This window comes from Cnephaeus nilssonii (assembly GCF_951640355.1).
Source record: "Cnephaeus nilssonii genome assembly, chromosome: 9".
NCBI lineage: Eukaryota > Metazoa > Chordata > Mammalia > Chiroptera > Vespertilionidae > Cnephaeus > Cnephaeus nilssonii.
In genome coordinates this window covers 7,256,896-7,269,394 of record NC_137080.1, presented here as the reverse complement: position 1 = coordinate 7,269,394, position 12,499 = coordinate 7,256,896, and the positions used below count along the sequence as shown (strand labels likewise).

Genomic DNA, 12,499 nt, shown 5'->3' with positions numbered 1-12,499 from the left:
CCATCTCGGAAATAAAAGCCTGAAAGAAATGGTTTCCTAGCCTGCATCTTTCCCTATTTTTTTCCACATCAAGACCTTCAAGCCTGCCCCCTTTACTAAGCAGCTCTCCTTCTGGGCAGCTATCAAAAGCTTGCAAGTAACTTGAAGAGGGCAGGGATTTAAATAGACTTTCTTCAACCTGGGGATAACGTATTAAAGAATGCAATTTAAAAGTCTCAGTTCTAAAGTTGAAATATGTTCCACTGAAGCACAATACTTCCCCTGGAGACCATGATGGCCATTATAAAACACGGGTTCTTTCTCCTTGAGTGCCCGCCCACACCTTCCCTCTGCTTTCTGGCACTTTAGGGTGTGGCTGAGGGTAGTGTACCTGGGCCTCTTGTCACATCTGATCCTCCCCATATCCTCCACTTGCCCTGTTTTCCCGGCAATTCAGCCCCCTGCCTGCTGGAGCGTTTCCCCTGACTTCAGCACGATTGACCTTCAGTGGCCCCGGGCAGTGCCCTTGACTCCCTTCCAAACGCAGTGTTTTCACATCAGTGTGGTTCTTGCATAGCCAGAGAGAGGAGAAAGGAAGCTAATTGGGGAAGCTCTGTTCTAAGTAACTAAAAGGTTTGCTTTAAAAATGCATCCAATTAGCGCTTATCTCCATTGCTGCCTCCATGAAACAGCATCAGTGTCAGATCACAGCAGAAACACATTAGCCCTGGAATTGGCTGCTTTCCCAAAATGCCCAGCTGGGCGAGCCGGACAAAGAGCGAGCGGCTGCCAGGAAAAGAGGAAAAGACACCCTGACATATTTGAAAATTAAGATAAATCAAAGATCCTTTCGCTAATCGCCACTAATGTGATCATTAGAATCAAGGCAGTTACACAGACATCTGGAATGATACATCAGCCTTTGGTGATAGTTTCAATAATACATCAAAATAATAACATTATTTGAAGGAGGAATCGGAGACGTTATGGCTGTGTCTGTAGGACATAGTGGATTCGTTGTTCAAATTCAGAATGTGACAAACAGGTTGTTTTGCGCGTGTGCGTGTGTGTGTGTGTGTGTGTGTGTGTGTGTGTGTGTTTAAACATCCTGAGCCATTATGCTAGCAAACAAAGCTAACTGGATTTGCATTCACTTTTTAACTGCTTGTTTGAAGTTTGTATTGTTGTCGATGTTTGTGTCTGCCTGTGTATTTGTGTTTTCTCCAAGAAATATATTATACTGTATATGTCACATCTCAAGCACATTAGTCAACTTCATATTCTGCAGATCAGAGAGCCAATATCAAACCTTCCCAGGGTGTCTGTATTCTGACAGCTGTGCACTGAGACCATGCCCATACAGCGCAAAGTGAAGTGGAGAGTTGGCAGTTATCAAGGTAATTGGATAAGCCATATGAGAACAATCTGGACCCAAAATAAACTTTAAATCATGCTTACATGGGGAAGAGCTATCAGTCAGCTATAGCTGCATAACAAGTCATTCTAAAATTCGGTAGCTTAAAGGAACCATTTTTTTGTTTGTTTGTTTAGTTTGAGTGTCCATAGATCAGTCATTTGGGCTGCAGTGGACTGGACAGTTCTTCTAGATCAGCTTTCAAATAGCAGATCGAGGATGCCCACAGGAAGAATGGCTAGCTCCACACGGACCTTCCTCTTCCAGCACGTTAGCCCAGGCTTGTTCGCACGGTGGACACAGGTTTGAGATTCAAGGGGTGGCAAGCAGACTGCCTACGGATGGTAGATGCTGCTGTCACATTGCAAAGGGGTGTGGATAGAGGGAGAGACCTGTGCTCACTTTTGCTAACCATCTACAGGAGGCATATGTTGCATGGGACAGACACGCCATCGCTTCTTGAGGGCTTGAACCACATCTGCCTTCTCCTGCCTCCAGTAGCTACCAAACACACTGTCTGGCACATTACAATTTTGTCCAAAAATATCTGTGGACTGAATGAATAATCAGAGGGATCATGATATTCAGGAGATGTGAGGGGTGGTGGGAATGGCCTCTTTCATGTGCAACTGATTGACAACCTAAATGACTATGTAACACTCTGACATTATCTCAGGCTCATCCTTCAGAACCTAAAAAATACTCACAGGCGGGGATCTTCATTTTCTCTCGGCTGAGCCTCTGATCAGAAGTTATACTGTTCAAACACATGCTTATTTACACTTGTGCAGTGTCAATTTTATTTTTTAACAAGAATTGGATTCAGTGCCCAAAGAGATCTTGCCTTGGCTAAGTATAAAAAAAAAATGGTCTCATGTTATTTTGTGTATTTCATGGCTCAGCCACTGCCCCAGATGTAGCACTCCGCGCCCGCTTTATGTTCAACTTATCATCTTCATGGCTACTAGGTTTTTGTTAAGTAGACTCACACTTAGGCAATCATTTTCCATATGCTCTTCATGCAATTTGATTTCTCTGTGCATACTTCTTCAAGTCATTTTATTTCAAGTTTCTCTATCAGAGCAAATTATCTCTATCCTAAAATATTATTAGGAAATAAGTAAGGCTAATAAAGGTGAAGATAATTGTTAGAGAACTAGGAGGCTCTGAATGAGCTCAAATCTCCTGGTGATCTTAAAACATTAAGAGAACTTTTAAATGATACATAATTAATGAAACACAAATGATAACTTCAGAAGCAAAAAATGGGAGGAGTCCTAAAAATCTAGAGGAAAGAGAGTCCTAATTTTAATGGGAACTTTGTGGCAACTGAAAACCACGCAGAATATTTCATTTGATTGTTTTTAGAGCCTAGATCACATTATTAAAATAAATTTTGAGAGCACTTAGAAAGGAAGCATTAATTTCTAGGAAGCAACTAAGCTTTCTAAGAATTAGTTATGACAAAACAAATTTTATCTTCTTAGATGATGGCAGGACAGGGAAATCAAGTAAACCCAAGAGATCTGGCAAGCTCTTGTTAATTTCTGTAATTCTGTGCTATGTTGAATTATGATCTGGATAAATGGTACAGTGACATAGATTTATAAACTTTGATTTCCATCTTCAACATCTAATTAATAGAGGAATGCTGACTATAATAGGATAATGAACCAAACTTAAGTTATACTATTAAAAATTACCAGAGAAAAACTTCAACCCAAAAATCCAACTATCCTATATAATAAAAGGGTAATATGCAAATCAACCAAACAGTGGAGTGACTGGTTGCTATGATGCGCACTGACCACCAGGGGGCAGACGCTCAAAGCCACAAGGCGGGCTGTTCCTCACTATGGTTGAAATAAGTGCGTGTGATTAGCCTGGGAAACAGAAAACTCTGGACAAAATAGTAATCTTCATGTACTTAAAGGGATGCAGTAAGGAACTGGACTTACCCAATGAAACTCTACTAATGAACGCTAAAGGGTGAAAGCTACAGGGAAAGGGATTTCAATACGACCAAAGATTCTTCTAAGCTTTGAGATATAAGGATTTCCTTGTTACTGGAAGCCTCAAACATTCAGCATTTTGTCTACGTGACTGGGATGTTACAGGAATTCAGGTGTTTAAGATTTGATACTTAAAGAATCCTAGGGGATAACTCTCTGAATAACATATTCGTTTTTTACTAATTCTACCAGGGTCCTACAGAACATTACTGTGCTGGATGTTAATATGTGATCCATGAAAAAATAGCTCTTTAGGCAAATGTTAGAAATTGTTACCTATCTTATTTTTGGTCTCAAGAACTTATACTATATATTAACATTTTAAGGCTTTGAAAAGCCCTACTGTGTGTGTGTGTGTACTGCATATATCTATATATCTGCATTTTGTTTTTTGTTTTTTAAGCTCTCAAACTTATCTGAGCACAGCCCCAGTTTTCCAAGGGACACTCTGTAACATCTCAGAGAAGGAAGGTTTTACCAAGCAGTTTCCAAAAGCCCACTATAGACCATCAGTCCCATTCATGCACAAATCTATTCAAAATTCAGTGTTTCACTGGAATAAATGGCAACATCCCATAATCCCAGGTCTTCACCACTGTTCCAAAATTGTTTCTTTTACTCACTCGTTTAAAATATATGGTCTAAATGCAAACAAAATACTGAAACTCCCTATCTCTGAAAACAGAAGAGGCTGAGCTTTGTTTGGGTTTTCGCTTCTGTGTTGCTTTGTTTTGGGTCTTGCCACTTTCTGGTTGCCGTCCCTAAAGCGGGGGGGGGGGGGGGGGGGGGGGGGGGAGGTAACGGGACATTCTATGTCGCTTTCCGATATATTTCCACTGACTGAAACCACACTGTTGCTAAGAACAAGCCTTATCACTGACACACTGTTTTGAGTGAAACATCCTTGAGAAAAACAGCTTTCTTTTTCAAAGGCATCCACCCTGCAGTGGTGAGAAGCACACCACGTGTTGAATAATCTCAACCTTTTTTGACAAAGAGCAGAGGACTGGGAGCCAGGGAACACAGATTCTGTGGGCAGCTGACAGCCAGCTGGGTGAGCTGGGCATCCATGCCACAGGCCACTCAGGGCATCCCTTGACAAGCAGGACTTCCCCGGCCTTTTCTGACTGACAACCCGTTAGGACTCATTTCTGTGTCTGACTGACTGCGGGGCTAGCATCTTCTAGTGAGCAAGCAGAACTCCCAAAGCTCCCTTTTACGAGAGAAAAGATATATTGAAAAAAATCCATATTAAAAGCAGGAGGTAGTATATGGCATATTAAGTCTGAGTCCTTTGAACTACCAGATTATTCTACCTCCCCTTGAATTCTTCTTTACTAAAGTTTGGCCCCTTGTCACACCTACAGCCCAATAGGTGTGAGTGCAGCAATGGAGCTCGGAAGAAGAGACGAGTTCTCTATGATTTAGTTCAGTGGAGAACTTGGCCACTGAGTCATCAACTCTGGAAGTATTATTCCGTGTGCCTCTGCTTGCACGGTTCTGTAATGAATGCAATTTTGAAGCGTGTTATTGACTGAAACATTGATCCGGTTCAGCAGAACCCAAGGCTGTGATTAGTTTCAATTGCAACCTTGTATGGCATCACAAATAGGAAAGAGACAATGGAAGTGGAAGAGAGTAGCTGCAAGAAAAAAAAAAAAGCCAGAATACAAATATTAAGCGAGTTTTCCCCGACCAATATACTTGGGCATGTCACTTCACCCCTAAAGACCTCTGCTTCCTCCCAGAGATTAATGAAGTTGGGAAAGTCCATCTCTTCCCCTCCCTCCGGGTGTAGGGAACATCTCCAATCACCCTATGGACAGAAGCGAGAAGCGCTTTACATAAGCTTCAGTTCGAATCGAAAAGTTTCTCAAAAACTTTATTTTTCAAAATAGGCTAAAAAGTAGCCCAAAGGGATTTGTGCATCGACTTCCTGAAAATAAATAAATAAATAAATAAATAAATAAATAAATAAAAGCTTAAAAAAACTGTTGGCAAAACTGGGAAACGGATGGTAGATGAAAATATTCTATCGATGTCAAATGTCAAGTTTGCTGAGATGCGTAACATTGCTGTGGTCCCTGTCAGGGAAGAGGCCCAGTCTTAGAAAACGGTGGGGAGTTACAAGCTTCCAAAGAAGAGATCTCAGCAAGCGGCAGGTCAGCAGGCCACAACAGTACGGATGAGAATAAACAGTGTGACCCAATGGACCGGCAAAAGCAGTTTACTACCAACAGCTCAGCAAACAGCAGAAACATCAGCACCGGGGCGCTGGCTCCCTTGCCCGCATGCCCCGTGGTGTGACACAATGGGCTCAGGTGGCTGCTGTGCACACAGCGGATCGCACTAACGCTGAAGAGGCCGGAGCTAAGGGCTCAGCACCTTTGCAGCAATCAGTAAACAAACCTATCCTTCCCCCTGAGAGCCGGAGCAGGCAATCACAAAGCGGCCATGCTGTGGTCCTCATGCGGTCTGGCAGCCAAGGTTCTTAATTGACGGTGCGACTATAGAAATGACTCAGAGTCAAAAGATATTTAGGCCTTGCATTTCAGCTCAGTAGGCAAGAATGTGCAGGGATGCGTGGTGGGCTGCCTCTCCCTATAATTCACCTGCCGGCTGGACATATTCTTGGCTGAATTCAGTTTTTATATATTTATATCATCCCATTAGCAATTTGGGTTAAACATACTGACAAGGGCTAGGAACGAATCTGTTCCATTTATTTCAAACAGTACTTGACTAGGGTTATGATTCACAGAATCCCCATCCACAGGATCAGATCAGATGGGCAGTGTTGACCTCAGCCACACACTTTAGGATCCTAGACTCAAATGAGTTAGTCCCAGAGAGGACCAATCGGTCTGAGCTGAGATAGCCATTGAGCTTCCTCTTTTATGGTATGCATGGATTGTGCCACCATACTGTTGGTATTAATTAGAACCCAACAGGAGTGGTTGTCAACCACACCAACCAGAATGTAGTCCCAGGCCAATTGATGGATCCATGTATGAGCAGGGAGTTTAGCCTGAGCGATTGATCTCCTATGGCTTGTTCTGTCTTATTGGCTATGGTAGCTAAAGTTAAGGACAGGTTCCTGACCTATCTCTCAAATGTGGACTCAGATGCCAGGGAACAATACTCACACTGCCGCACGGAGACAGGAATCCGTGTGGGATACTCAGGTAGAACAGCTCTCTTTACCTGGAGGCCTAGTGAAAGGAATGTGACCCAAGGAGTGGTGTTACAGCCAATCATTGCAGGGGGGGCCAAAGATGCGTCAAACTGCTCACCCTTGCTCAATAGAGAGATGTCCTGTGGCCCACTCTTCCCCATGTGAAACCATGTAACTGAAGGGGACAGGTTCGATTTGGGATTTGTTGATAAGCTTCATTTGGATGACTACTACATTAATTTGGATATTCCATATGGGCACAGTCACCAAATAGCTGTAGCCTTGAAAGCCATCCATGGTATAACCCAAGGACACTCAGGGGTTAGGAAAAGCATAGGGACTGGTATGAGCCTGACTGTGTTTATACGTGTTCAAGGGACTTCACATTTAGGAGCCGCCTTTGATCATATCAGGCACGTAGAGTAACGCAGGGCCAGCCAAGCCCTCATGAGTTTTTCTGATCCCACGCATATCGATTGACGTGATAAGCCCTGAAGTAGGTCAGGTTGGCAGTCAGAGCTGCTGCTTGTCTCAGTGGAGCACGTGATTGTTTTACCAGGCTGCAGAACTGGAGTTTGGAGATAAAGATAGAGTCCATCATTTCCCCCTCCCGGTACCTCCAAGGTCTAAAGTATTCCTTCCCCAACTGAAGTGGTTATTGGTGCCAGGGAGGCGCCAATAGGTCTCCTTCCAAATTTGACAGATTCTCTCATTATTTGCAGACTCAACAAAATGCATGCATAGATAAGGCACATATTGTCTCGATGCCTGAATACTGCAATGAAGCACCAAGCTTCCTTTCTGGTAGTGGGGATCCATCGCACAGGGAATACTTTCTTTACTGTCATTAGGATCCACTGTTAAGTGGTTACTCACACGGCTCCCAACATTTTGAGTTGGGTGGTTAGTCCCTGAATCTTATCAGAATTAATGAGCAATCCTGGGCCTTCGCATGAATTAGCATCTGCTAATTTCATTGGGGCTTATCGACATAAAATCATCATCGTAGTAGGACCACGTCACTTGCAAGAAGAGAGAGGCTTCTTCTGGGTTCTGACCTACTCGTTGGTGGCAAATCACAGGAGAATCTAAGTATTACTGTGGCTGCACAGTAAGCATGTTTAGGAAGCTGAGTCAGGGTACGGATCTTGATTTTCAAGGGCCAAAGGGATTGAGAAAGAGACATGACCAAAGCCCAAGATGGCATTCCAGGTGTCATCATGGGCAGCTGATTCAGTTACAGTCACAGTGTCTGGAATAGCCAGAACCACAGAAGCAAAAACCGAATTCCGTTGGCAATGATCCTCCATCAGCCTCCAGACCCCGAGAGCTTTTTTCACTGGCCACACAAGGCTGTTCTACCAGAAGGGAACCTGCAGCTGAATTGTCATCTGTTGTGCCTGTGTCCCACCCTCACCTCTCTGTACGTAGCTCTTCCAGACTGGGCATGGCTCCCGTGGACATTGTGAGCATTCACAGAACAAGCATGGAAATTATCTATATCAATTACATAGTCAGCCTTGGGAGCAGCAGAAATGGTCATCACAGCCCCACTCAAAGGTCACAGTCACCGCCTTCCCTATTTGACTCTGTTTCAAAGATGGCTATTAAATGAGTGGTCCTCAACCCTCAAGAGAGCTGGTACCTTAGTCATCTGAGCACAGATATCAAAAAGACAAAGAAGTTTATGCTTGCCCACTCTTATCTTTCTCCCTTACTCCGTTTTGCCTTCCTTAAGGGGTAAGACCTCTGGGATCACTTGGGAATGAAGACACCTTAAAGGCTTCCCAGTGCAGGGCTGAGGTTCTGAGGGAGCCATTTGTTCTAAGGCAGCCACCTGGCTTTCTGGTTCCTGCGTTAGAGAGAGAGTGGCTCCACAAAGGCATCTGGATCTATAGAAGCCTGCAGAGCTTGATCTGCCTGAACAATTAACTGCCTCCGTGGAGCCCAACAGAGCCTCATATCTGAGCTGCAAGTCTTTGGTGATCATCGCCTCAGTCTCTACTTTGGGAACCTCTATTTTAATAGGCATATCCACAATGCCTTGTGGTTTTCTATCCTGGGCTTTGCCTTGGATTCCAGAGTCCTGGTTTGGGAAGTACTATCCTGGACATCTAATGGCCCTAAATCAACACAGCTTCTAGCACAGGGCCTCACGGCGAGAAAAATAGTGAAATGGGACACCTTGGGGGGTAAGGGGCAATCTTAAAAACGTCATCAGTCATTTTCTAGATAGGAATCATGATCGGGCTGTCATTCCATCTAGGATCGATGCAGTCTAGAGCAACTTCAGCCCTCAGACTCTGAACAGCTTCTTCCATGGAGTTTCACGGGATTTTACTATCCTCAAGAAAGTCTCTTTAGGTTAGCCACCATGGAATCATTAAAATGGGGTTCCACAGTGGCAAACCTCATTGTGAAGAATGATGATGTCCCAATTAAATAATATGCACAGTGGCTTAAATCATGGGGACTAATGTCAAACAACCTAGGTCAGGGGTCAGCAAACTCATTAGTCAACAGAGCCAAATATCAACAGTACAACGACTGAAATTTCTTTTGAGAGCCAAATTTTTTAAACTTCTTCTAATGCCGCTTCTTCAAAATAGACTCACCCAGGCCATGGTATTTTGGGGGCGTATTGTCCTCTAGATGTTTCTAGTTTTGACTTGAGATGGGGTGCAATTGTATTTTCCTTCCTGGTGAGGCCCAGAGAGCTCTCTTAGACCCCTAGTCCATAGGAGAGCAAGCAGCAACCATGCACCATTTGGGCAGCTGGTTGGAGCTTATCCTTCAGCCTCTCTCCATCAACTCAGTTTGTGTTTATCAGCAACTAGGACAGAGGCGGACCCCTCACTCCTCTCTGCACCCTTGGGCCAGCAGAAGGTTTCGCATGGTAGTACCTTCCCTGCCCCAACTCCCACAGGATGATGCAGTGGAACCACACAGTGGCTGCACACACAACGGGCTGTGTAAATCTCAGCCCTTTTGCAGCAAGCAGCAAACAAACCTCCCCGGGACTAAGCAGTCACAAACTGGTCAATGCTGTGGTCACCTCGATCTACTTCATTACTTATCTGAGTATTTACAGAAACTGTGCCCAATCAGAGGACAGATAGGCTAGCTTCACAAGAGTAGTGGGGGTGGGGAAATCCCAGAACTTCAAATCAATTTCTTCAGAAAAAGATCCATTAATTTTGAGAACTGAAATAAAAATGTCTTTGTCCAGAAATAAAAACAAAACATGCTGCAATTTTCTTTTGAAATTTTGATCAAATCATGAATAGTGTGAGGATAAGGAGAGAAAAAAAAGGTCAAGGACAGAGGGGGGGAAAAGAGTTTGCATTAAAATATATATTTTTAAGAGAAGCCACCAAAAATATATCTTTGATGACTAGTATATAGTTCTTATTCATTAGTGTATACAAATACAATAGCATATTCATAATGACCCAACAGATTATGAATAATGACCCAAGAGATTATATTATATCTTGACATTTAGGAAAAATTCTGAGAGTTGCAGGAAAGAGTATACACAGAGACTCCCAATACAGTTCTGACACACAGAAGATGCCCAATAAATCTGTGCTATAACCCAATCTGAAATGCTCACTGTCTTTGTTTTTTTCTCTTCTTCTAGCTGGAAAATCTGGAAGTAGAAACTGCTCCATTGCCCTAACTGGGTCTTCATGTCATTGAGACCCTCACTGAGCTTAGATGGCACCATCTTATGTGGAAGCAGGTCACTGCCCGTGTGTGTGGAAAGCACTCATGTTCTAGGAATGTGTCTACTCTGAGTCATCAAAACTTACTCCTCTCTGGTCACTTCACTCTGCATTATTAGAGAGACATCCCAACTAAGTCAAGCACTGGGAAGGAAAGAACGACTAATGAGCTCAGCCTGTGTACATAATCACAAGGAAGACGCCCAATGGGACCATAACAGGCTACAGTCTGTAAATTCAGGTCGTCATGGAAGATGAACTTTCTGTAGGTAATATTTTTTTTCAAGCAAATATTTATGGCCTCATCAAAGAAAAACCATAGATTGTTTAATTCACCATAGTAACACGTAAATGCTACCTCTGATCAAAGCACCTTGTGTGGACATCCAAGACTCTCTGGTCTTCTGTAAGACAAGACTTTGCTCTGTTTTTTGACCTCTAATGTTAACCTTAAAAGTATCTTCTGGATAAGACTTCATTTCTACCTTCGTTTCTTGGTTTTATATTTTAAAGAAAAACATCTTCATTATTTTGCAAGGGAAGAGATTAACATGAAAAGCAATCTGAAACCCAGTAATGTGTCAGCTGCAGAAGGGTTGATTCTTGTGCATTGCAAGTGCTTCCTAAGTGTTCAAAAGGGAATAGGGGTCAATGAGCTCATCATTTAATTATGCAGGAAGTCAAGCACTACAATGTACTCTTCATTTCTTGGTAGTTTCTCCACACAGCATGCCCCTTTTACATATAATTTTCTTTTGTTAAAGCTGCTCAGAATAATTGTGCTTTTTGAATCAGAGTGATAAATTGACAGATGTTTTTGTTGACTTTCAGAACAGCTTAAAATTTTCTAAAAATATAGATTCAATGAGCTTAATCTCAAACAGATAGACTCATATGACCACAGAGAAAAATAGATCACCTGTTTTTCAATCCTGTATTGTTACCTGGACATGAAATATTAACAATGACCCAAGAATACTTTCCTGAAGGTTGTGTTTATGTAATGTCTTCACCGATATGTTGGTCTTTCTGATCTTTGCTAAATGCCAAGATTTTCTTTGTAGAATGGCAGTCTTCTGAGTAGTTTCTCTAAGACAATTCTCTTTGGCTGGTATAAAACAAAGCAGAGATTTGGCAATCACTCATTTTGTTTGATCTATGTAGACCTTCAAGTCAGATGGCCCATGCCAGAAAGCTCTCCACTATGAATTTTTGTCTGCATTAAAGGAATCAAGTACATTGTAGTTATCCATGAAGACACAAGTAGAAAACTCGGTGCCAGGTTCCCTGATAAGAGCATTCCTGAGTCTACAAGCTGCCAGTAGTACCAACTTTAAAATTGCATCTGCCTTCGATCTAATAAGGCACAAATATGCACCAGACATCCAAAGTCGATGTCTCAGGAAGACAGCTGTCATGGATGAGAATAACTGTTTACTGTCTCAGATCTGATAGGCTGTAATTATGTGGACCCAACCCAAGTATCAACTGGACAAAGAAATAACAAAAGTCAAGATAAGTGTTTTAATGTTTCCTTCTAATGAAGTCTTATATTTGCCTCTAATAACCTCCATTTCTCAAATGTTATGTTCCAGAATGTATATGCATTATTTTTTTAATTTTTCACATTTTCTAATCAAAGTAATTAAAACTAGGGCCTTAAAACAATTTAGAATGTTAAATAGATGTATGTGTGTATATATATTTACATATATGTACTACTAGGGCTTCCACAAGTAAAAGAAAAAATTCAAATGAAACACAATAAGGGGGAATGTAATATTTGTATATATGTCACTGGGGAGGAAAATTTGTTTTTAATGAGCTATAATAGCATGAGCTCTCTCAAGGGATGCTACAGTACTGCTTTCTGCTCATAAGGTTATTTCTCAACAATCACTATCTCAGCCTAATGACCAGCTCTCAAATTAAAAGCAAATAAGTATGTTTCAATCAAAACCACTTTTATCATAAATTTGCTAAAACTACCTTGCAATTCCCTGGCAAATAGGGAAGTAACAGCCTTGACTCAGTCAGATGGGCTCAAGTTTCTTATGAAATGTGAAAGCAAAGGAAGTGCATTGTTCTGCTTTGTCCTTGTAGATGGGATCTCTTCCTAGTTTGGTGGCACAGTAATGCAGATTGCAGATGTGAAGTGGAAGTTTTGCTTCTTCATCTAATTACTTGCTGT

General features: G+C 42.2%; 1 protein-coding gene across 2 annotated transcripts in view; it reads left to right on the top strand.

Annotated features, from left to right (window-relative positions):
* OPRM1 (opioid receptor mu 1) overlaps nucleotides 1-10,262 on the top strand; it is a gene marked incomplete at both ends in the record, with an annotated part of 32,036 nt that extends 21,774 nt beyond the window's left edge. The window contains one exon of one of the 2 annotated variants that reach the window (XM_079780695.1): nucleotides 10,224-10,262. In XM_079780695.1, the coding sequence (XP_079636821.1) occupies nucleotides 10,224-10,262 (39 nt within the window). Of the gene's footprint in view, nucleotides 1-1,267; nucleotides 1,313-10,223 lie in introns of those variants that run through there. The other variant, XM_079780694.1, reaches the window with a different exon arrangement.
* Between the last annotated feature and the right edge of the window lie 2,237 nt (nucleotides 10,263-12,499).